General features: G+C 34.9%; 3 protein-coding genes across 3 annotated transcripts; all 3 read left to right on the top strand.

Moving 5' to 3' along the window:
• The first annotated feature begins 811 nt into the window (after positions 1 to 811).
• On the top strand, positions 812 to 1,487 carry LOC132787489 (uncharacterized). Its single transcript, XM_060794549.1, has 3 exons — positions 812 to 883; positions 937 to 1,089; positions 1,144 to 1,487. Exons 1-3 carry the CDS (start codon positions 812 to 814, stop codon positions 1,480 to 1,482), a joined length of 564 nt encoding a protein of 187 aa, XP_060650532.1. The 3' UTR covers positions 1,483 to 1,487.
• A 10,794-nt stretch (positions 1,488 to 12,281) lies between these two features.
• On the top strand, positions 12,282 to 13,034 carry LOC132787195 (uncharacterized). The gene is made up of 3 exons (XM_060794116.1): positions 12,282 to 12,365; positions 12,419 to 12,571; positions 12,625 to 13,034. The coding sequence occupies exons 1-3, from the start codon at positions 12,294 to 12,296 to the stop codon at positions 12,961 to 12,963; spliced, it is 564 nt and encodes a 187-aa protein (XP_060650099.1). The 5' UTR covers positions 12,282 to 12,293; the 3' UTR covers positions 12,964 to 13,034.
• Positions 13,035 to 15,681: 2,647 nt separating this feature from the next.
• Positions 15,682 to 16,376, top strand: LOC132787395 (uncharacterized). The gene is made up of 3 exons (XM_060794405.1): positions 15,682 to 15,765; positions 15,819 to 15,971; positions 16,026 to 16,376. The coding sequence occupies exons 1-3, from the start codon at positions 15,694 to 15,696 to the stop codon at positions 16,362 to 16,364; spliced, it is 564 nt and encodes a 187-aa protein (XP_060650388.1). The 5' UTR covers positions 15,682 to 15,693; the 3' UTR covers positions 16,365 to 16,376.
• The last annotated feature ends 8,743 nt before the right edge of the window (positions 16,377 to 25,119 follow it).

The raw sequence follows: 25,119 nt of genomic DNA, 5'->3' as shown, positions 1-25,119 counted from the left end.
AGTGTGTTTCAAATTTTTGCCACGCCCACTTCCGCCCCCTCAAATCAAAAAAATCGAATAACAAGCCTAATTTAAAAGCTAGAGTTGCGAATTTTGGCATATATAATAAATACTGTAGTAGTTATGATTCCTGAAAATTTGAATGCGATCATATAAAAATTGTGGAAGTTATTAAAGAAATACTTTTGTATGGGCAAAAACGCCAACTTACTAGGGGTCTAATTTGCTTTGGCCGACAATCTGATATATTGTGCCGTCTACGGTATATTTTGAATGCCGTACTATATCGACATACCGAATATATCATTTGGTATATTTTAGTATTTTTAGTATATTTAGTATATTTTAATAATAGTACCCCAAAATATATTTTTAATATTTTTGTAGTATAATTGGTATGTTTTGAGAATAATACCGCAAAATGGGTAGCGGGTATCTCACAGTCCAGCACACTCGACTGTAGCTTTCTTACTTGTTTTAATAAAAACACTAATTTTGTAAGTAAGTAATTTTACTATATTTATTTATAACAATAAAAATCAAATATAAATATATATATATATCAAATATAAAATATAATTATTTCAATGATAAATCATTAGGTATCGGATGACAATTAAACGCTGTCATGACACGATTTGTATCTGGAAATTTAAAGATTAAAAAATAATTGTTTAGTAGATAAATCTGACAATGCCAACGACGCAATTCGAGTTTTCGTGTAATTTCATAATTGTCGTTTCATTTGTATATAAGCACAAAATTTAAATAGATCCGCTGGTAGTTCTCTAACTTCTATTGTGTCGGTAAAATGAACTTTGCTGTAATATCCTCTGGAATACTTTTGTGTTTCTTGTGTTTGTGTGTTAAAAGCAATGCAAAGGTAAATTCGCTTATAATCAGATTTAACATCTAATATATCCCTACGATACATAGCGCAATTGGGACTATGAATTTCTTAACTTTAAGCCTACGTCGTCTGATGAAAATCTACTTAATGTGAGTTCAAGATTTGAAAACGGTGAACTTGGTAAGCCAGCAATTTCAGGATATATTGATTGGAAATACGATGTTGATGAAAATACAATGGTAAGTTGATTATCTCGCGAATGAAGCGATTATAATATTTTCACTTAATTGCAGACTGAGATGAAAATTTATTATTCTCAAAACGGAAGAGAAAGCACCTATAGTGAGCTACCTTATACTATCCCAAAAATGTCATATTTTGATTTTTTGGATCAGTATTGGATGAAATTGATCTATCCCTTCTTTGAGGATTGCTCAAACCTACCGTCATTCGATAAATTTGTGCCAAAATGGCCCAAGACGACGTATTTATTTGATAAATGTAGACCCGAGCCAACTTCAGCTCCAGAAACAATGCCAAGGGGCTACTATAGAGTTGTGTGGAACATAATTGGTCCAGCCACTTTTAACATTATAATTGATGTTAAATTAACACCAACAGGCTTTATATAAAGTAAAGTAAAGATCAAATAAAATCAAGTTGAATAAAATCAATTAACAAGAGTAAATTTAACTAATTCCTTAAAGTTTTTCGGTTTTATTTTTTTTAATAAAAACACTAATTTTGCGTCAAGTATTTTCACTATTTTTATTTATAACAATAAAAATCAAATATAATATAATTATTTCAATGATAAATCATTAGGTATCGGATGATATTTAAACGCTGTCATGACACGATTTGTATGTGGAAATTTAAAGATTAAAAAATAATTTGTTAGTAGATAAATTTGACGATGCGAACGACGCAATTCGAATTATCATGTAATTTCATAATTATCGTTTCATTTGTATATAATCACAAAAATGAAATAGATTCGCTAAAAGCTCTCTAACTTCTGTTCTGTCGATGAAATTAATTTTGCAGTATTTTCCTCAGGATTACTTTTGTGCTTCTTGTGTGCTAAAATCAATGCAATGGTAAATTGTCAATGGTGTGAAATTCTTCTACATAATATTCTTTGAATGTATCCCAATAATACATAGCGCAATACAACATCTTCGTTGAATTGTAGACAGAAATTAAAATATATTATTGTCAAAGTGGACGAGACCCATATTTCACTCTACATTTTTTTGGATCAGTATTATATGAAGTTAATCTATCCCTTGTTTGAAAGTTGCTCAAACCTACCGGGATTTGATAAATTTGATAAATTTGTATGTATTTAGTAAGTGCAGGCCAGAGAGAAATTCTTGGCCAGGCGGAAGTGGGCGTGGCAAAAATTAGAAACAAACTTGATCTGCGTGCAAACATAACAAATGCTGTCGAAAAAAAATTATAGCTCTATCTCTTATAGTCTCTGAGATCCAGTGTTTCATACGGACGGACGGACAGACGGACAGACGGACAGACGAACAGACTCACAGACGGACAGACGGACATGGCTAGATCATCTCGGCTGTTGACGCTGATCAAGAATATATATACTTTATAGGGTCGGAGATGCCTCCTTTTACCTGTTACATACATTTCTGGCCGGCACAAAGTTATAATACCCTTCTACCCTATGGGTAGCGGGTATAAAAAGAAAATAATTTCATTTAATTGCAGATCGGAATGAAAATCTATTGGTGTCGGAACGGACGGAAAGACGCCTTTCGTGAGATGCCATATAATATACCGGACATTTCATTTTACCAATTTCTAGACCAATATTATATGAAACTCTTTTATCCCGATTACGCCAATTGCTCGAACCTACCGGCATTCGATAAATTTGTGCCACCATGGAACAAGACTATTTACATATTTAATAAATGTAAGCCTGAGGGAAATTCTTGGCCAGAAGTAATGCCCAGAGGCTACTATAAAATTGTGATGAAACTAACAGCACAAGCAGAATTTGTCTTTTCAGCTTATGTTAAACTAACATCAAAAGGTTTAATGTGATCAGAAATAAAAATGATTTCTAATGTGGTTTAATAAACTTTAGGAATTATTTACTATGGCTCATTAAGAAACTCTTTAATTTCAATAATACAATATATGAATATACCAAAAATATCTTGTGAATAACTTTATTATTTTTGCGGCATATTAATTCGGTATGTTTTAAAATGAATAATGAACTGTTTTTCACTGTATAGTATGTTTTGCAGTACTTTAACGATATACCAAATATAGACTTCGGTATATGCTACTATTTTCTGGTATATTTTATGAATAATGCCGCACTGTTTTGCTTTTATTCAAAAAGGGGAGCGGGTATCTCACAGTCGAGCAAACTATACTGTAACTTTTTTTACTTCTTTGTATCTAAATATATTTATTGCTATTGTGTTCTGTATTAAAAGTAAACCTTTGATTTTTGAGTACTGTCCTTTGACTTTTGGAGGACAATTTCTAGATTTCATTAAGTCCGCTAAGAAATGTAAATGAACCTGCGGTTGGCATTTGAAAGGGATGCTTGCAAATGACTTAAACGTGTTTTTTTTTGGCAAACAGACCAAAAGCCAGACAATACGCCATTTTTAATTGACTTTAAGAGAAAACTTGGCGACATGAAGGGTTGAGGGGTTGAGGGCTCGAGACGGGTTAGAGACGGGTTAGAGACGCGACGACGAGACAGTTAAGCGAAGTTGCTCTGACCCCGTCAGAAGTTAAATAATTAAAATGCAACTGGAAATGCTGAATGGCGCCTGTTCGTGTGTTTTAAATTATTAATTAGAATGCAGGGTCAGCGCAGCAAGTAGAAATGAGAGATGATCAGAGGGGGGATGAAGGAGACACAATGCCTTGAGCTTTGTGACAGTTTGCAAATGAGGGCGCCATAGTAGAAAGGCGTGGCGAAATATCAAGCAGTGACTCGACAAAACATTCTTCTTATGATGTTGTTGTTGTCTCTATGTTGCCACTCCCAACAAACGCCCTTTTTAGTTTTGTTTTTCTAACCACGTCTGATTACTGCGACGCTGCATGTAAAATATATAAATAAAAAATGAAAGAGAGGGGAAAAGAGCGAAATAACAGTGCAGTTCAGTTGTTCACGATGTTCGCGTTGTTGTTTCTGCCTGCCAGCAACAAAAACATAAAATATAGGGAAACACACAAAGACAGAGTGAGAGACAGAGACAGAGAGAGAGAGAGAGAGATCTCTCTCTATCTCTCCACATTGCACTTGGACTGTGACCTGCTATGGCACAAGTTGTTGTACTTGTTGCTCGCTTTGCTCAGTTAATGGGCCCTGCATTGAGCCTGCATAGCTATTCGCAATTCCCCCCCATTTTCCATTTTCCCATTTTCCCATTTTGTATTTTCCTTCCTTTTATTTTCTAGTTATATTCCTTGCTATTCTGTGGACAAGGTCAAGCGTTGTAATAGTTTTAATTAAGCGTCGCTGGTTCCATGCTTCTCTTCTTTTCTCTTCTCGGCTCGTAATTGTTTTGTTGTTACATTTGCTGCTGTTGTTCTGCAAAAGGTTGTTAAGCCAGGGCAAAAAGCGGGTAATAATAATTGCAGTGGCTGCTGCTCTAAGCGTTAAATGGCCTGCGAATTTCAACAGATTGCGCCAAGTGATACATGCACATATTTATTGCATTTCAAGCAAAGGATATATTTATTTTCACACGAATTCCTTGCAGTGCCTCTCGTAAAATTCTCTTGATTAAAAATTCAACAGTTATCCAAATAATCTTTCTGTTTGCCAATATGTTCTCATTAATTGCTTAACACGTTATTTATTAGCTTTTGGTCAATTTTGTATTTATGCTTAATCAAACAAACGGACGCAATCAGTTAGCCACATCAATTACACACTTGAATGGCCATTTTATTAAGTAAATCATTTAAATTAATTTTCAAAATTGCATAGAGTGCCATCAAGTGCCCCAGACGGGCCTCTTTTCAATGGTTGCGAAACATTTGTGATTTATGTTGCATATATACATAGATTTTTTTCGTGTACTTGTGCGAGATTTTCCAATTACTCGCACATATATTAACTGACATCAAATGGGTGTGCAATGCGGCGTATGCGCAATATGTGCAATAGACACAATTTGTAGCAGTTACAGTTATTTACAATTGTCGACGGTGGCAAAAAACAAGTTGCAACAAACGAAATAAAAATCGACAATGCAGTTTATGAAATGTATTAAATTTTTCGGGCAAAATTTATGCGGTAGTTGAACAATTTTTTAACCCATTGCTGCCCATGAAAAGTGCATAAATTTGCAATTTTATTTCTTTTATATTTTTGGCACACATTTTTATTTTGTTGACTGCAGTGAAATATTTATATAAAAATAGTCGGCAACAAAAAGAAACCGAAGCCGAAGCGACGATGTTGTGCTGTGCCGATGATTAATGAGTGCACATTTTAATAGGTAGTCTCCGTTCCCCTTCCGTCTTCACCATCTCTACCCATCTGCCCATCTTCCCACCCATTTCCCCCGTTTTTCCATCTCTCCGGGCTGCATTTCCCGTGCATTTCCACATGATTGCACTTAATACTTATATGTGCAGCTCCGAACAACAATTTTTTTTCCGGGGGCTGGCAGCAAATTTTTTTCACACACAGACAGAAGGAGAAAAAAAACGTTGTTCGCCTTTTTGGCCGCATTGCTGGCCATGTGCCTACCCTCCTCCCCCTTCTCCTACCCATTACCGCTGCATACCCAGCGCATTTTCCACCCGGCGTGATTTATTACTTCAATTGTGTAGTCGCGGGAAATGCATTTTGCGCATTGCATTTCATTGCTGGCAGCGTTTGTTTTTCCAGTTTCCCAAAACCCATGCTTGCACCCCTGTACCCCTTTACCCCAAGCCTCATTTGAACTGCGAGGTGTGAAGTTGGTTCCACACACAATCACACATACACGCACATGCTTATACTCATGTTTGTGGCTGATTTTTTTCCCATTGCCTCCAGCCAAATGATGATTGCAGAAGGGGTATGCTGACTTCACAGGAAGAGTATTTCCATATAAATTAAACAATTGTAATTCAATTTGCGGCTATGCGAATGCAAACTGATCTCAACAGCTTGTGACACATGTTGGATCAGCTAAATAGTTATCTTGAATTACTTTTAATTATTTTGAAGCTTAATATAATTATTATATTTTGCACATTTGATTACTATTTATAGTTAAAGCCAATAATTGATGAATTGCATATTTCAAAATGATTTATCATATTTTATTTGTATGGAAAAATCCAATTCAATTTTTCTTGGAGCAAAATATAATTGACCAAATGAAAGCTGGTCACACTAAAAGTGTTTTGCTCTTCTCTTTTGCACTCTCTTTCATTCCTTTTCTTTTATCGACGTAAAACCCACAAGATGTTTTAAATATGTTAAGTAAAAAATAAACGAAGACTTAATAACTTTAAACAAACGATCGAATTTATCTTATGTAATTTTGTTATCTGGGAAACCATTTAATAAAAATTTAATTATTAAACAATGTTGTATATAAAACAGAAATATTAAATTTTACTCATTCAATGTCTAGTCATAGTTTATGGCAATAAAAAAAATGTATCTTATATTTTTAAATGATTAGTCATATTTTAGTGGACTATTAAACACTCAATCAAATGCCTGATAAATCACTAAAGTTTTCATCTATTATCTGTAGTTAGGGTATTTTTAAGTCGCTGCTTGCGCAGTGAGCAAATGCAATTTAAATGTTGTGTTTTTGGCTATGTCTAAGTGTGGCTTGTGGTTAGGGTAGCAATGAGTCGTGTTGCTTTTCAGCTCGTTAGCTAACACCACTTGCTGGATTGCTTTCATTTCTTTTCTTTCTTTCTTTTTTTTCGTGCATTTTTACGCGTAAATCACACAAATGTCGGCTGCTGAAAGGGTAAAAGAGAATGCTTGTGTTCTCTACTCCTAAAAATCGTAGCATACTTTGCACGCAATCAAGCAATAGGAGAGACTTTTATGTAGGTGAATAGAGGCCCGGAGGAATGGAGGCAATATGAGTGGGAATTGGGGAATTGAGAATGGGGAAAATACGTAATATAATTTGTAGGCTCTTGCATTTTCGGCATGCCATTTCTCAAGTCTCTGGGCTTCGGCTTGGGCACGGGTTGGAGCTTATCGTGCATTTAATTACGTGGCCCCGTTTCCCCAGCAGGCATCAGAGAACGAATGAGACTCTGAGAGAGAGTGAGAGAGAAAGAGAGGGAGAGAGGGAGGTAAAGAATGCGAAAGCCAGACGACCGCTGGCCATGCAGTGACATATATTTCAGTCATTGCACTTCTGCTTAACGCCTTGAGCATGGCCAAGTCACGACTTCTCAACGAACTGAAGTTGGCTTTATATAGTAGAGCATATTTCTGTGCATAGATGGGCTTTATGGGTATTTCCCGGGCCGTCAGAGAGAGAGAGAGAGTCAGCCATGTTCATTGCTTCCGCCAGCAGAATTATTTTAATTATGCATTTGCATTTTGAGCAGACAGTCGCCGGTGGCAGCGACTTGACTTCCACTTCCACTTCCAGTTCCACATCTAAATCGACTTTGGTCTGGTTCTGACAACATATGTAACTAATCGCCACAATCATGGTCAGTCGACTGACAGACTGCACGCCGCTCACGTCCCGCCGCCGACAAGTTATAGCATAGAGCAGCCAGCAGCTGGCTGAACTTCTCAACTGGACACTGATGCGATTCATGAATTTTGATGATTATGCTGATCGCTTGGATTATGCAGTGAGCAGCGTGTGAACTCAATTTGTGCGAGGCCTGAACGTTTGCTATTCCATCATCATCATCATCATCAGCAGCAGCAGCAGCAGCAGCAGCAGCCAACAGCCAACAGAAGCAACCAACAACCAACATCAACTGCATCAGTCGGTCATTTAGTCATTTCGTCCCCTGGTCATTCGGTCAATGAGAGAGTTGCCAGCCTCCGGGCGTTTCTAAAGCAAAATTAGTTTTTCATGTAAATTTTTAGCCAATGACATACGGTCCAGCCAACCATCTCCCCTGCCACCCTCCGCTCTCTCTCTCCCTCTCTCGGCGACTCTCTCGCATACATATGCATGTGCACTTGTATGTGGCCTATAATCGTACACATGTGTGCGTTTATTATAATTTATGTATCAATTTATCATGTTGTATACTCTGCAGCTCTACATGGACGACTTTGTCCAGCTCCACTCACTTCGCTTCCCTTTCCCTGTCCCTGTTTCCCTTCGCTGCTTCTGTTCCAACTTTTGGGGCTGTAACTAATGCCAAGCGAGCAACAAACTGTTCGCTTTTAATTCCCAAAAGCCAGAATTTTCAATTACAAAATGTGCACATGATTGGAATGATGATAACATGCTTGAAAATACACACACCTAGATTAATTTTTAATAATACGAACAGCTATTGGAACCAAGTTGCTTGCAAACTAAGTCAGCAAGTCATTTAAGCCTCGACAGCGAAATGCAGAATTATGTAGTGACTTTTTTGTCATAATTCTTTGTTCAATTAAATTTATGATATTTGTGTGCTAGAATGACATTAATGGTTATGAATTCAAATAATTACGTTCCAATTCCTCTGCTTCAATATTAAAATTAATAAGTTCCAACTAAGTAAGCAACAACTAAAGAATTCTTGAAGATTTTGACAGCTCCAAGTGAACTTTTGCCTAATTAACGTTATTCAATCTTTATTCAAATTAAATATTTGTAGTAATTTTCAAATAACTTTTTCATTAGCTAAAATATGTAGTACACATTTATTTATATCTATTTCTACATATTCAATTTAGAAAACAATTATATTATTATATATTACATAAATACTTTGCCATTTTTTGAGTAATTGAAAAACAAAATAAAATATTTCAATACTCAATATTAAAATAGATTCTAACTAAATAATCAATAACTAATGAATTCTCCTTCCCAACAATTGTTCATTTAACTTCATTCAAAGTGTCAAAACATTGCAAGCAGACTTTAAATCATTTTTTCTTAAATTAAATTATTTAACACATATTTGAATATATTCTACGTCTCTAAATTGGACACAATTCATATTCAGCTTACCAATTGTCTTCTAAATCCCATTCTTTGAGTAATTGAAAAACTAAGCCCATTTAGTCTTAAGTATTTCAACTTGTGTATCTTTAATATTGAAATTAATAAATCCAAACTGCAGTCTGCTGCATGCAATCCATTTGAGTTGTATGGGAGTGGAAGAGGGGGGTCAAAATCAGAGCAGATTGTCAGAGTGGCAGCTGGGATTGGCCATTTGCAGCTCAAGGCTGGCGGGGCCATTTGTTGTGGTTCCGGTGGGAGTCACAAGCCACGCCTTTATGTACTCAGAGTGGCGCGTGCATGTGGCACAAATCCACACACACAGGCACACATATAAGCACACACACACACACACAATGTACAATGTCTGATGTCCAATGTCCAATGTGCATTGTGCACACGCGGTTAGGCAAACATTTTCTCAACTATTGAACCATTGCGAGATTGTATTGACACTGCAATGGCACAGCTTGAGGCAGCACTCTTTCCACTCTCCACTCCCCTCTCCCCTTCGCTGCAGCAACCAGTTGGCAGTTACTTTGTCAGTGCAGAGACGGAGATCGAGACTGTCGCCAACTAGCAGGCAAATCCCTTTAAATTGCTGATTTTCGAGTCGAGTCGCTGTAAGTCTCAGACAACTATTTTATATATATAAATAGAGAGAGAAAGAGTTTTTTCCCTCTCGCTCGCTACTGATGTATAAATCTAAAGCCAAAGCGGATTGCGATTGCGATTGATATGCAATGTTGTCCATGTCTAAGCCGTCGCCTCCACAGCAGTGCATTCGCCATTGCCAGCGTTTATTTATTTGTTTCGACTGTCCAATGCGAGCAACTGACTGGCTGCCAATTCGTCAGTTGGCCATCCGCACAATCTGGACGCAATCTGTGCAAAATCTGTGCACTCGGCACCCGCGTTTAAGTGCTTTACAAAGTGGCATTAGAGGCACGGCTACCTTTCACTTTGCCATTCAATTGCGCCAGCTTGTCGTGAAAAGTGTGCTCACTAAGCTCACAATGAATTACGCCAACTTTGAGCTTATTTCGCAAAGTGATGGCGCATTTTACCTGTCTACCAACACACTCTGTTTTATTTTTCGATAATCTACACGGCATTTGGCGGCAACAAGCTCAGCTGAAAATTTGAATTTATATAAATGCAACAAGAGACAAGAGTTCTATGTAAGTTTTGCCATTCGTTTAGCTTCACAATAGTTTTTTTACTCAGAGCACAATCTGAAACCATATTGAATGCGGAATCAACTTGTTACACATCTCTCTTTCTCGCAATCCCTCAGAGATGCCACACGAAAGACACAAAGACACGCGAGCCTTGCAGTTGTTTACATTTCTCTTGTGTTATTTTTTCGTTGCGGCATTACAAATATTTTTATATAGGTTGGCAGTTGGCTCGGTGGGGAGTAGATGCTACGCTCTGTACACTCGTAGTTATGTGTTATGTGGACAGGTTTGCTTCGAGCAGTACATGCTCCACATCATCATCATCTGCTTCAGCTTCAACATCATCATGATCAGCGAAAGAAGAAAAGAATTTAATTAAAATCTGAAATTACTGCCAACGGCAAAGCATACGACGAGGACAGGTTCGCAATTTTAGACGCGCAGCGTTTTCTTTTTTTTTATATTTTTGGATTTTTTGCAGGTTATTAAATGCATATTGCGGCATTTCTTTAAAGCCTTAAATGCTCGACAATTCAGCCACTCGACCACCACCCAGATGTCCTGCACTCACACACACACACACACACACACACACACACACACACACACGCACACACACAGGAAAGTAAACCAGGCAAGTGAAACAGCATTTCACGCCCTGCATGCATTTAAATAATTCAATACGCCAGCAGCCGGGCAACTCCAAATAATTATTTATTGTGCTGCTCAACACATTGTACAAACGTACGTACGTTCGTTCGCCTTGTTCCACATATATTAAAATTAATGCCACTTTATGCAATCAGCTGCAAAAAGTGAGAGACATTGCGTATACGCAACGTGTGTATATTCAATACACGCTGCTTTTATCAATTTAATAGGATAAAATATAAGTGCGAGACGAGTGAGTCACGTATGTATGAACGTATGTAAGTATGTGACATACGTTTACATTAAATTACAGCAAAACATTGCAATCAGCCGGAGCAGCAAACAGCTCCAAAGAGACTCCAAACAGACATTTAATCCATTCGCAGTAATTGCGTAGAGTATGTGCTCAACAAATTGAGGGTAATATAATGAAATAAGTTAATTTCATGAGAATTCTTTTAATAATAAACGAAATTATTGAATTATTGATTTCTTTTATGCATTACATTTGATTTGTTTTATTAAGTGTATTAATAAATTCGACTCGACTATTGTTCATTTCAAAATTGCAACAGTTTTAATAGGTATTACGAAAAATATCAGGTGTCATCTGTTGTTGTTATTACTGTCACCTTTGTGTGTCTGTCCGTCTGTCCGTATGAACACCTAGATCTCAGAGACTTTAAGAGATAGAGCTATAATTTTTTTTCGACAGCATTTGTTATGTTTGCACGCAGATCAAGATTGTTTCAAATTTTTACCACGCCCACTTCCGCCCCCGTAAATCAAAAACATCGAATAACAAGCGTAATTTTAAAGCTAGAGTTGAATTTTGGTAAGTACAATAATAACTATAGTAGTTATGATTCCTTAGAATTTGGTTGCGATCAGATAAAAATTTTGGAAGTTATTAAAGAAATACTTTTGTATGGGCAAAAACGCCTACTTACTAAGGGTCTTAGTTGCTTTGGCTGACAATCTGGTATATTGGTATATTTTGAATGCGGTACCATATCGATATACCACATATACCAATTTTTTTCGTATTTTTGCAGTATATTTGGTATATTTTGAGAATAATACCGCAAAATATATTGCTTTTATTCAAAATGGGTAGCGGGTATCTCACAGTCGAGTACACTTGACTGTATTTTTCTTACTTGTTTATTATCAAATATAAATAAGAAAATAAAAATAAAATAAAATAATGATTTTATTTCAATGATAAGTCATTAGGTATCGGATGACATTTAAACGCTGTCATGACACGATTTGTATCTGGAAATTTAAAGATTAAAAAAATAATTGGTTAGTAGATAAATCTGACAATGCCAACGACGCAATTCGAGATTTCGTGTAATTTCATAATTGTCGTTTCATTTGTATATAAGCACAAAATTTAAATAGATCCGCTGGTAGTTCTCTAACTTCTATTGTGTCGGTAAAATGAACTTTGCTGTAATATCCTCTGGAATACTTTTGTGTTTCTTGTATTTGTGTGCTAAGAGCAATGCAAAGGTAAATTCGTTTATAATCAGATTTAACGTCTAATATATCCCTACGATACATAGCGCAATTGGGACTATGAACTACTTAAAATGACCTCTACGTCGTCTGATGAGAATCTATTTAATATCAGTACAAGACTTGAAAACGGTGAACTTGGTAAGCCATCAGTTTCAGGATATCTTGATTGGAAATACGATTGTGATGAAAATACACTGGTAAGTTGATTATCTCGCGAATGAAGGGATTATAAAATTTTACTTAATTGCAGACTGAGATGAAAATTTATTATTCTCAAAACGGAAGAGAAAGCACCTATCGTGAGCAACCTTATGCTATCCCAAAAATGTCATTCTATCAATTTTTGGATCAGTATTGGATGAACTTGATCTATCCCTTCTTTGCGGATTGCTCAAACCTACCGTCATTCGATAAATTTGTGCCACCATGGCCCAAGAAAACGTATCTATTTGATAAATGTAGACCCGAGCCAACTTCAGGTCCAGAAACAATGCCAAGGGGCTATTATAGATTTGTGTGGAATATAATTGGAGAAGCCGCTCTTAACATTGTAATTGATGTTAAATTAACACCAATAGGCTTAGTATAAAGTAAAGTAAAGATCAAACGTGCAAAGGTGATAACTAAAATCTGCCTGCAAATCAATTAACAAGAGTAAATGTAAATCATTTTTATTATAACTACAATCATTATTTCGCGGCGATTATATAAAATATAATTCAATAAATCTCAGCAGTTATTTTTGAATGGCCTTGGTAAACAATCTAATAAGTTTTGGAATATTTTAGTATTTCGTCGGTATATTAATGTTGTATATTATAAAGATATTATTCTACTCTCATAGTCATGCAAAATCCGCTGTAACATTTTTAAATTCTTAAAGTTTTTCGTTTTTTTTTTTTTAATAAAAACACTAATTTTGCGTCAATTTTTATACCCGCTACCCATAGGGTAGAAGGGTATTATAACTTTGTGCCGGCAGGAAATGTATGTAACAGGTAGAAGGAGGCATCTCCGACCCTATAAAGTATATGGGCAATTCTCTGATGTCGAATGCGACATTTGTACGCATTCAAACTGAAAAAAAACATGTGCCAAGACATTATTTTAATTTTGTAAAAATTGAAACTTATAGCTCTCGGTTAGCACTATAATTGGTGCTAAGATGGATTTTGGGCAATTGTTCGTTTTCAAGAAAATTGCAAAAATGTTGCGCATTCGCACGCGACAAAAACAGAAGTTACTTTTTCAAAAACCAGTTCAAGCACTTATTTCAGCGAAACGTGATGAAAGATTTTAATGCAATTAATTTTAATGTATTATGCATATATTTATCTAAATAGTGTATTTGGTTTGACTTAAAAATATTAAGTTGTCTTTTTTTAAATTAAATTTTAATCACTGTCGCACGCGACATGTCGCACGCGACATTTTTTCCATCATACTTTTTATGCTGTTTTTTGTACTTTTTAAGTTCATTTGAAGAGCATATGAAGCATTTTCATAGTTTTTGATATATTCAATATATATTTTTATTTTCAACTGAAATTTCATACTTTAAAAAATAACTTTAATAAAGGTAAACAAAACGTAATATATTCATATCATGTACATTAGAAACATAATTACCTATCTTAAATTACATCATTAATGTCAAAACATTTTTTTTTATGAATAAACTGTTCTAGTAGATTTCGTTTGTTGGCCATTTCAGCCAAACAAATTCATTTGGTTTATACCCGGTATACTGTGCACATTCATTCTATCATTGTTTTTAATGACAAAGTCTCAATTGGCGCTTATGACATGAAATTTATATTATTTTTTACACATACAAAGAGTATGCATCATCTACACTAAAAAAAAAATAATTTAACGAAAAAAAAAATTTTTTGCCATGTCGCACGCGACAAACTTTCAAAAATTCTTAAAAATGAAGTTGTGCTTATATTCATCCAAATTTTATTTTATTATATTTGGTAGCAAAATATGTGTTTGGACACAGTTTTGCATGCTCAATGGACAAAAACTTTAGATGCACTCATAACAAATGCTGTTTTTCACTGTCGCACGCGACAAAAATAGAAGCTGATTAGCTGAAAGGAAATTTACCGTTATAAGCTACTGCATCATTTCTTTTATATATTTTGTATATTCCTTGGATATTAAACAAGATATTAAATTAAGGGTATCAATGCATACTGACTCCCTTTAAGGAAACGAATCAAAACAAAACTTGCAGTAGAAATGTTCAAAACATAACTTTTGCTCATCTTCGACTTTGTATTGAAAATTTTCAAAATGTGTTATGAGTAAATGGAAAAATCGTTTATATTAGTTAAATTTAATATTTTCCCTATAAACAAATGTGAAGAAAACATGCTTTTATAGAGTTTGAATTTTTTGGCGCCGGTTGCACTTTCTAGAGAATTGCCCATATATATTCTTGATCAGCGTGAACAGCCGAGACGATGTAGCCATGTCCGTCTGTCCGTCCGTCCGTCTGTCCGTCTGTCCGTATGAACACCTAGATCTCAGAGACTATAAGAGATAGAGCTATAATTTTTTTTCGACAGCATTTGCTATGTTTGCACGCAGATCAAGTTTGTTTCAAATTTTTGCCACGCCCACTTCCGCCCCTGCAAATCAAAAACATCGAATAACAAGCGTAATTTTAAAGCTAAAGTTGAATTTTGGTAAGTACAATAATAACTATAGTAGTTATGATTCCTGAGAATTTGGTTGCGATCAGATACAAATTTTGGAAGTTATTAAAGAAATACTTTTGTATGGGCAAAAACGCCTACTTACTAAGGGTCTTAGTTGCTTTGGCTGACAATCTGGTATATTGTGCCGTCTATGGTATATTTTAAATGCGGTACCATATCGATATACCACATATACCAATTTTTTCGTATTTTTGCAGTATATTTGGTATATTTTGAGAATAATACCGCAAAATATTGCTTTTATTCAAAATGGGTAGCGGGTATCTCACAGTCGAGTACACTCGACTGTATTTTTCTTACATGTTTATTATCAAATATAAATAAGAAAATAAAAATAAAATAAAATAAAATAATGATTTTATTTCAATGATAAGTCATTAGGTATCGGATGACATTTAAACGCTGTCATGACACGATTTGTATCTGAAAATTTGAAGATTAAAAAATAATTGGTTAGTAGATAAATCTGACAATGCCAACGACGCAATTCGAGATTTCGTGTAATTTCATAATTGTCGTTTCATTTGTATATAAGCACAAAATTTAAATAGATCCGCTGGTAGTTCTCTAACTTCTATTGTGTCGGTAAAATGAACTTTGCTGTAATATCCTCTGGAATACTTTTGTGTTTCTTGTGTTTGTGTGTTAAAAGCAATGCAAAGGTAAATTCGCTTATAATCAGATTTAACATCTAATATATCCCTACGATACATAGCGCAATTGGGACTATGAAATACTTAAATTTGACTCTACATCGTCTGATGAGAATCTATTTAATATCAGTTTAAGACTTGAAACCGGTGAACTTGGTAAGCCGTCAGTTTCAGGATATCTTGATTGGAAACACGATGATGATGAAAATACAATGGTAAGTTGATTATCTCGCGAATGAAGGGATTATAATATTTTCACTTAATTGCAGACTGAGATGAAAATTTATTATTCTCAAAACGGAAAAGAAAGCACCTATAGTGAGCTACCTTATGCTATCCCAAAAATCTCATACTATGATTTTTTGGATCAGTATTGGATGAAATTGGTCTATCCCTACTTGGCGGATTGCTCGAACGTTTGGTCTTTCGATAAATTTGTGCCACCATTGCCCAAGACGACGTATTTATTTAATAAATGTAGACCCGAACCAACTTCAGGTCCAGAAACAATGCCAAGGGGCTACTATAGAGTTGTGTGGAAAATAATTGGTGCAGCCACTCTTAACATTGTAATTGATGTTAAATTAACACCAACAGGCTTAATATAAAGTAAACATTAAACGTGCAAAGGTGATGACTAAAATCTACCCTGCAAGTTGAATAAAATCCATTGAAAAGAGTAAATTTAAATCATTTTTATTATAACTACAATCATTATTTCGCGGCGATTATATAAAATATAATTCAATAAATCTCAACAGTGATTTTTGAATGACCTTGGTTAATAATCTAATAAGTTTTGGAATATTTTAGTATGTCGTCGGTATATTAATGTTGTGTATTATAAAGATATTACTCTACTCTCATAGTCATGAAAAATCCGCTGTAACATTTTTAAATTCTTAAAGTTTTTCGTTTTTTTAATAAAAACACTAATTTTCGTCAATTTTTTTCACTACATTTATTTATAACAATAAAAATTAAATATTATATAATTATTTTAATGATAAATCATTAGTTATCGGATGACATTTAAACGCTGTCATGACACGATTTGTATCTGAAAATTTAAAGATTACAAAATAATTGGTTAGTAGATAAATTTGACGATGCCAACCATGCAATTCGAATTATCGTGTAATTTCATATTTTTCGTTTCATTTGGATATAAGCACAAAAATGAAATAGATTTGCTAAAAGCTCTCTAACTTTTATTCTGTCGATAAAATGAATATTGCAGTATTTTCCTCAAGAATAATTTTGTGCTTCTTGTGTGTTAAAATCAATGCAATGGTAAATTGTCAATGATATGAAATTCTCCTACATAATATTCTTTTAATATATCCCTATAATACATAGCGCATTCAACATCTTCGTTGAATTGCAGGCAGAAATGAAAATATATTGTTGTCAAAGCGGACGCCTTTCGTGAGCTACCATATAATTTACCCCATATTTCACTCTACGAATTTCTTAGCCAATATTATATGAATCTCTAGGAAGCAAACCCGGAGAGCATTAAGGTTTCCGGGTTCCCAGATACCTTTCCACCACCTAAAAATCTCTTCAAATATAATGAAAATTTACAGTTTTATAATGAAAACTAAATTTAATGTATAATAAGTACAGACAGTACTCTCTTCTCTATTTAAATGTAGTATTAAATACTAGATTTAATATAATAAAATAAAAAAAAAAATTTAAGTTAATCTATCCCTTGTTCGAAAGTTGCTCAAACCTACCGGGATTTGATAAATTTGTGCCACCATGGCCAGAATAGTGCCCACAGGCTATCATAGAATTGTAGTGAAAATAATTGGACAAGCAGAACTTGTCTATAAACTCTGTATTGAAATATTTCCAAAAGGTTTTTATACCCGCTACCCATAGGGTAGAAGGGTATTATAACTTTGTGCCGGTAGGAAATGTATGTAACAGGTAGAAGAAGGCATCTCCGACCCTATAAAGTATATATATTCTTGAACAACGTCAACAGCCGAGACGATCTAGCCATGTCCGTTTGTCCGTCTGTCTGTCTGTCCGTCTGTCCGTATGAACACCTAGATCTCAGAGACTATAAGAGATAGAGCTTTAATTTTGTTTCGACAGCATTTGTTATGTTTGCACGCAGATCAAGTTTGTTTGTATTAATGCCACTTTATGCAATCACCTGCAAAAAGTGAGAGACATTGCGTATACGCAATGTGTATATATATTTAATACACGCTGCTTTTATCAATTTAATAGGATAAAATATAAGTGCGAGACGAGTGAGTCACGTATGTATGGACGTATGTAAGTATGTGACATACGTTTACATTAAATTACAGCAAAACATTGCAATCAGCCGGAGCAGCAAACAGCTCCAAAGAGACTCCAAACAGACATTTAATCCATTCGCTGTAATTGCGTAGAGTATGTGCTCAACAAATTGAGGGTAATATAATGAAATAAGTTAATTTCATGAGAATTCTTTTAATAATAAACGAAATTATCGAATTATAGATTTCTTTTATGCATTACATTTTATTTGGTTTATTAAGTGTATTAATAAATTTGACTCGACTATTGTTCATTTCAAAATTGCAACAGTTTTAATAGGTATTACGAAAAATATCAGGCGTCATCTGTTGTTATTACTGTCACCTTTGTTGCCATTAAAGCTGTTAGGGACAGTTGTGACAGCCCAGTTAAACATTTCCTTCTTGGCTTTTTTGCCTCACTGCACGCACACGCACAAACACACAGATATACTCTAACACTTTTGCAATTCCACAGCTAAAACAATTAAGAATTTAATTATAAAATTAAAGTGCATTTGTGGGTGTTGCGTTTATTTAGCAAAACATTGTTTGGGCGTCAACACGTACTTCACTTTACACACACTCAAACACACACACACACGCACATTCGCACACTCACACATAGACGTGCAAACTTGGCACAATTTACACGATAAATTCATTAAAAAGGTACACAAAATGTTGCAAATGGTTGTAAGTATTCGCAGTTCTGCATGAAGTTGTATTAGTTTCTCTGCTCGTTGTTGTTTTTGCTACCTTGCTGCCTGGCATGTTTGCTTGATTCAATTTAATTGTTAATCAACATGCAACATGACTTGCAAAAATACAAATCCACAAATTGTTTTGGCTTCATTTAGAAATCAGCCCAAAACAACAACAAAACAAAAAACCTATTTTTTAATTCTCTTTATAGTTTCGCTGTTTATTATTGTTGTCGCTGCGACATAAGCATAATTAATTTTTCGCTGATTTCGAGTACTCGGCCATTTTGTTCGGTTTAATTAAAATGTTGTTTTTGCCACAGTCACAAATTGTCGATAGCCCAAACATTGCAAATTCAATGCACACTGCATTGTTTGTTTTTGTTTTGTTTATTGGCAAATTGGGCCAATTGTAGAAATTATAATAGCAAGCGTTGAAGTGCATTGAAAACTATGAATGAAAACTAAATTTAAGTGAAATTATGTTGCTCTCATCTTCCATTAACTTACCCGCTTTACCTCTTTGTATACCCGTTACCCGTAGGGTAAGAGGAAAAATTTTTGCTGCCCTAAATAAATACTTGGTATATTTTTAAAGTAGTAGTATATTGATATACCAAATCCAGGTTTTGGTATATTAAAGTGTTTGAAGTATATTAGTGCATTTATATACCAAACATCACCTTGGGTATATGTTATATTTTAAAGTAATAGTATATTAATATACCAAATCTAGTTGGTATATTTCTGAGCGTTTTCGGTATATCAATTTATTAATATATTAAATAAATGCTTATGTATATTTTAGCTTTTTTTTGTATATTCATTTGGTATATTTTTAGAATAATACTGCACTCTCTTCCTTTTACTGAAAATATATGGTTACATCACAGTCGAGCACTCTCTTCCTTTTATTGAAAGTAGATGGTTAAAGTAGTAGTATATTGATATACCAAATCTAGTTTTTGGTATATTTAAGTGTTTTTCACTATATTAGTACATTTAAATACCAAGCATCTCCTTGGGTATTTGTTATATTTTAAAGTATTAGTATATTAATATACCAAATCTAGTTGGTATATTTTTGAGCGTTTTAGGTATATTAATACATTAATATATTAAATAAATACTTACATATGTATATTTTACCTTTTTTTTTTGTATATTCATTTGGTATATTTTTAGAATAATACTGCACTTTCTTCATTTTATTGAAAATATATGGTTACATCACAGTCGAGCACACTCAACTGGAGCCTTCTTCCTTGTCTTACTTTACTACTTGACTTTCGCTTATGTTAAATAAACGATCACCCATAATCTTGTCAATTTTTGTTGCCGCAATTCCAAGAAAAATACTCAAACCCAAATGCATATGTTTGAGTCAAGTTCAGTGATAAATAAAAAAGTAAACACAGAGCTCTTAAAACTTTCGAACAAATCTTGGCTTAGGTCAGCTCGATTTACAATCGAATCGACCATAAATTCAGGACTTAGCCACACTCACAGAAAGCACTTAAGGGTAGCAAACATTTCAATAACAAAAAAATAAGGGACCCACTCCACTGTCTCTTTCTCTCTGGATCTCTGGCTTTCGTTCGCCATTTGAAATGACGCACAACATTTATGAGTGCAATATGGAATATTGGCGTGATTTGTAGCAATTTACTCATAATTCTATACTTTTCCTATATATGTGCCAGTGGGAAGGGGGAGGGAAAATGGCGAGTGCCATTCATAAGTATATATGCCAATAAAGAGAATGCGGCTGGAAAATGTTGCTAAAGCAACACACCATTATTGTAAATATTTCATTAAGTTTTAAGTGCCTTCACACACCAGCGAAACAATAAAAGTGGCCCAGACACAGAGATTGAGAGGCAAAGAGAGAGAGAGTGAGAGAGAGGTGGAGGTTCGAGAGGAAACCAATTTCCCGACATTACTCATACGCAGCGTGAAATCTTTTTGAAGCAACGACGAACTTGTTCTGCGGCTGCTTCGCCTTCGAGCCGCGCGCTGTTAACTCAATAATTTTAATTGCCGGTCTGCTTGTTGCCAAGTTCTGTTAGCCATAAGTCTTTGTGGGCTCGTCTTCAGCTGTATTTCTTCTTGTCGGTTTTTTTTTTTTTTTGGCTTTGCGTTCTACAATATAAATTAATTTATACGACCGCAGGAGGCTTGGGACCACCCACGGATGTTAAGTGTTTTTATTGGCTGCTCGTGCTCTTAGCATAATAGAGTCCATGGAATTTATATTATTGACAATTAGAAGTGTCAATAAATCTCGGAGTATTTGGCTTTTTTTTCGTGCTTTATTTATACAATTTGTGACAGGCCAAATGTGACCGCAATGACTTGTTAATTTGCCTCCTCCGAAAAATTTGACATTGATTTTTATTGACTTGCTTTGAGTGTTCCGAGTGTTTGGTGGGCTGCCTGTTCATTTCAAAAGCAAGTCGATTTAGGCAGTTCCTGTTCCTGTTGTTACGTGTGTATAACACAACCAGCATTTAAACATTTTAGTCGAATTTTCTGTGTGCTGTGTTCTTGGTCCGCCCGCAGTCATGACAAACATTTGCCAGGCTTTGCTTTTGTTTTGCTCGTTCGTTTGTTATTCTCGCATTTTTTAATTAAAATTTGTTGTTTTTCTTGCAAATAAATAAAGCTGCCAGCAACCACGAAAGGTAGCTCACACGTGCGAGCAAATTCCTGACAAGATTTTAGATACAACGCACAAAAAATAACAACAAAGTTCATTAATTAAATTTGTCATTTCGTTGAGCTGCCACCCAACACAAAAAAACACAAAAAACACAAAATACGGCAATAGGCCTGCAGTGAAAATCACTTGACCGTTCCACACAATACCTTAATCTCGACACTAAAGTACCTTTGCTTGTATACGGATGAGATTTTCCTCAGGAATTATGCTAGATGCGTTTGCTGTGTAATTAAGGCGAAAGCGATTTTGAAAACAGTTTCTCTTCTCTCATTTTTTTTTTGTCTTATTTGTGCTTAACCTTGGCATCAAGTTTTTGGCTCACCTCAATCCACAGTCATTGATCAACGTCAAAGTATTTGGTAGCAATATAATTTTGGTATTTATTGAAATAATGTTTGGAATGTTTCGCGTGTGTAACACAATTTACTTCAAAAATATCACATTATTTTCTTTTTATTTTTGCATGGGCGCTGTTATAAAATTATAAAGGCAACAAGAGCAACGAGTGTTGCAGAAAGAGAGAAACATTCATGCACATCTCATCAGGATTCTTTTGATTTCTTTGCCACACACTTCAATACGCACTCGTGGCATGACGAATAAAACGAAAAAAAAATGAAGCAAAACAAAGCGCAAAAAATGGTAAAAAAAAGTGAAGACGAGGGGAAGAAAAGGAAAATGTTGCGCCAAAAAGAAAATGAATGACGAATGAATAAACGCATGACAGGCCTGACACACTGCCATTCCGTCCCCTTTGCTCCACCTTCCACGCCTCCACGGTCTGTGTCGCCGTTCTGCTTCATTTCTATCCGGATGCCTTTCTCAATGTGTGTGTGTGTGTGTGTGTCTGGCTGTCTGCCTGTCTTTTTGTCTAACTGTCGTGCCGTAGCCCATCGCATTTGACTGGCATGAATGACAAGAAAATCGTTACGCGCGCACACTGACATTAATTGAAGCTGATTCATAAAGAGTAATACATAATAATAATAAAGGCTGCCAGAATCAACGCAAAATGTATGCCACATATGTACGTTGTGTGTATATTGCGTATCCGCAGAGTAAACCCACCGGATGAACCGGCGCATTTCTCTTTGTTTTAAATTGAAGTGAAAATATTTACAGAAATACCAAACGCAACGAATCCATCGCACACGCTCGCTGTGTTTGCCACATGCCACAGATGTGCAGCCATGTTTGAGCTGAAGATGTCACCGAAGGTGCATGCGACTCTCATTTGATTGACACTTTGTGGCAGACTAAGCAATTCGGAATTCACATAGATAACATTTAGACAACATGCATTTTTGATATGAATAAAATTGGAATTTTATAGTATTGTTTTGATTGAATTTGGTTTCAACTTGCTACAAACTTTACGAAACTTAATGATTTAATGATGAATAATTGAGTGTGCTTCGACAATTTTCCTGTGGAAACCACAAATGAAATCAATGTCAGAAATTAATTATACGCATATCAGTGGTATGAAAGCATTAACCTCGAAGTTGCTCGCAGTGGAAAAAAAAGAGAAAGTCACCTGGTGGGAAAAAAAAATGTGAGAAGTAAACAGAAATGAAAAAGGGAAGCACATACGAGTATAAAAAGCCCATCGATGAATCCATGGCCATTTTGAGTACGTAATTACTACTTGAAATTAAAATTGGTACAGCCCACGCACGCACACTTCGATGGGCAGATATTCCATGGAAAAGAAATACATACACACATGCTCACAGACACACACTCACTGAAGGCAAAAAGCAAATGTCAAAAGGCTTTTAAGTCCTGAACCAAGAGCAGAGAAAAAGGTCTCTTAGGCAGAGCAAACGAATTAAAGAGATCAACGCTAAATCAACAAACATTGTAATACAATAAATTATAAAAGGGGAAAAAAATAGTAGAAACATATTTATGACATTAGCAGAAATTAACATTCAAATGTGTCATAAATTTGTATGTATTTTTTTGTTCGTGCTTACACAAAAAGAATAATCTTGCTTAAATCAAAAATAAAATTATGTCATAAGAATTTTAGGTTGAATTAATCTTAAAACAAGATTATGTTTTTCAATCAACTTAAATCCAAATTTGCAGTTTATTTTCCAATCAAGATTTTTTTCTCTATTTTCTAGATTTCCCTATTAAAACATTTACAGTTCGGGTGTTTTATAGTGTGCACATTGCAAGCTCTTTACTCACTTGAGATTCACGAGCATGAAGTTGTGGGGTGCTGACCATTCAACGCCTCACTTCAATTGAACATATATATATAAAATATAAAATCGAAATGGGAGCAGGAAAACGGAACAGTATAACGAAATTAAAAAATTCAATATCCTGTATAAACAAAATTATAAATAAGTATTTATTGTAATTATTACATTTTGCAGTCTCCCTCTCTCTCTCTCTCTCTCGTTGGACATTTTCGTAGCCAGGCAACTGTCACAGCTGTGTACAGGACACAGCCTATATCTCCTTATATATATATATATTGTATATCCTTATCGCTCGCTTCGCTCCGTCCACACTTTTGTATGCCTACTTAGCTTTCGTTTTATTCATGGCTACGAGCTGCGCCCATCGACCAGCACTGGCTGGCAGCATTTTTTATGTTTATTGTTTGAGATTTTGCCACTTGGCCAGCCAGTCACATCTGCAGCCGCCTCAATTGCACTTGAAATTAATTTTTAACTTCCGTAAATATTTCGTGCAGGCTGTAGTCACATTTTGTGCCATCTCCCAGCTTCATCTCCATCTCCATCTGCATCTCCATCTCCATTTCCATGTCGACGACTTCCCAAGTAATCGCCCCATTTGTCGAGCAGTCTTCATTTTGGCTCGGCTTAATGACGGGCATGCATCAAACTTGGCATGAGGCACCATAAAAATGAGACACGATTTTTGGGGCAAGCAACTAAAATAAATAATTAATTACGATAAGACATGTTCACTTCACAAAGCCAAAGGCAAAGGCCATTACAAGGCAAAGCGAACAAAAAAATAATAAATAAACTGCCTTAAAATGAGTGTAAACAATTACTTTGGATGGCAATAAACAATTAATGGCAAAACAAACGCAATTATTTATGGCAAATGTAATCAAAATCATAAAACATCAATTTAAATGTTACGAACAAGTAAGGGAATAAACAAGAAGGTGAATAAAAACAAAACAGTGCATTATAATTTTTCAAATATATCAAATTAATTTACAGCAAACATATACCAAGGGCTATATTTGGTATAATGATACAGTATTATATTCAAAATATACCAAAGAGTTCAAAATATATCATCACCAAATCAACTATGACGAAGAATTAAGACAATTTTTATATCATCGCAAACCCATTTCAGGAAGGATACAAAATACATATATCGCAATCTTGTATAGTCTCTGGATCTCCTTCTGATGCCTCTTTCTGCCGGCACAAAGTTATAACACCCTTCTACCCTATGGTTATCAGGTATAAGCACAATTTTTAAGAGTACAACATGAGGATTTATTTATTTAACTAGTTTTAAAATGTCAACGGCATTTTCAAAAATTATGAAACAAAAATGTAATTAGTCGTAGGAATATTGTAATTGTGGTAAAATAAACCCCAGATATTATTTGCATGTGTCCTCCACACAC

The sequence above is a fragment of the Drosophila nasuta genome, chromosome 2R, assembly GCF_023558535.2.
Source record: "Drosophila nasuta strain 15112-1781.00 chromosome 2R, ASM2355853v1, whole genome shotgun sequence".
Taxonomy (NCBI): Eukaryota; Metazoa; Arthropoda; class Insecta; order Diptera; family Drosophilidae; genus Drosophila; species Drosophila nasuta.
The sequence above is the reverse complement of the archived record's forward strand: the minus strand, read 5'-3'. Positions and strand labels throughout refer to the sequence as shown.

Coding starts and splice junctions, on each gene's coding strand:
- LOC132787489 (XM_060794549.1), top strand. CDS start 812: ATGAACTTTGCTGTAATATCCTCTGGAATACTTTTGTGTTTCTTGTGT. Junction 884..936: donor GTGTTAAAAGCAATGCAAAG/GTAAATTCGCTT, acceptor TACGATACATAG/CGCAATTGGGACTATGAATT. Junction 1,090..1,143: donor ATGTTGATGAAAATACAATG/GTAAGTTGATTA, acceptor ACTTAATTGCAG/ACTGAGATGAAAATTTATTA.
- LOC132787195 (XM_060794116.1), top strand. CDS start 12,294: ATGAACTTTGCTGTAATATCCTCTGGAATACTTTTGTGTTTCTTGTAT. Junction 12,366..12,418: donor GTGCTAAGAGCAATGCAAAG/GTAAATTCGTTT, acceptor TACGATACATAG/CGCAATTGGGACTATGAACT. Junction 12,572..12,624: donor ATTGTGATGAAAATACACTG/GTAAGTTGATTA, acceptor ACTTAATTGCAG/ACTGAGATGAAAATTTATTA.
- LOC132787395 (XM_060794405.1), top strand. CDS start 15,694: ATGAACTTTGCTGTAATATCCTCTGGAATACTTTTGTGTTTCTTGTGT. Junction 15,766..15,818: donor GTGTTAAAAGCAATGCAAAG/GTAAATTCGCTT, acceptor TACGATACATAG/CGCAATTGGGACTATGAAAT. Junction 15,972..16,025: donor ATGATGATGAAAATACAATG/GTAAGTTGATTA, acceptor ACTTAATTGCAG/ACTGAGATGAAAATTTATTA.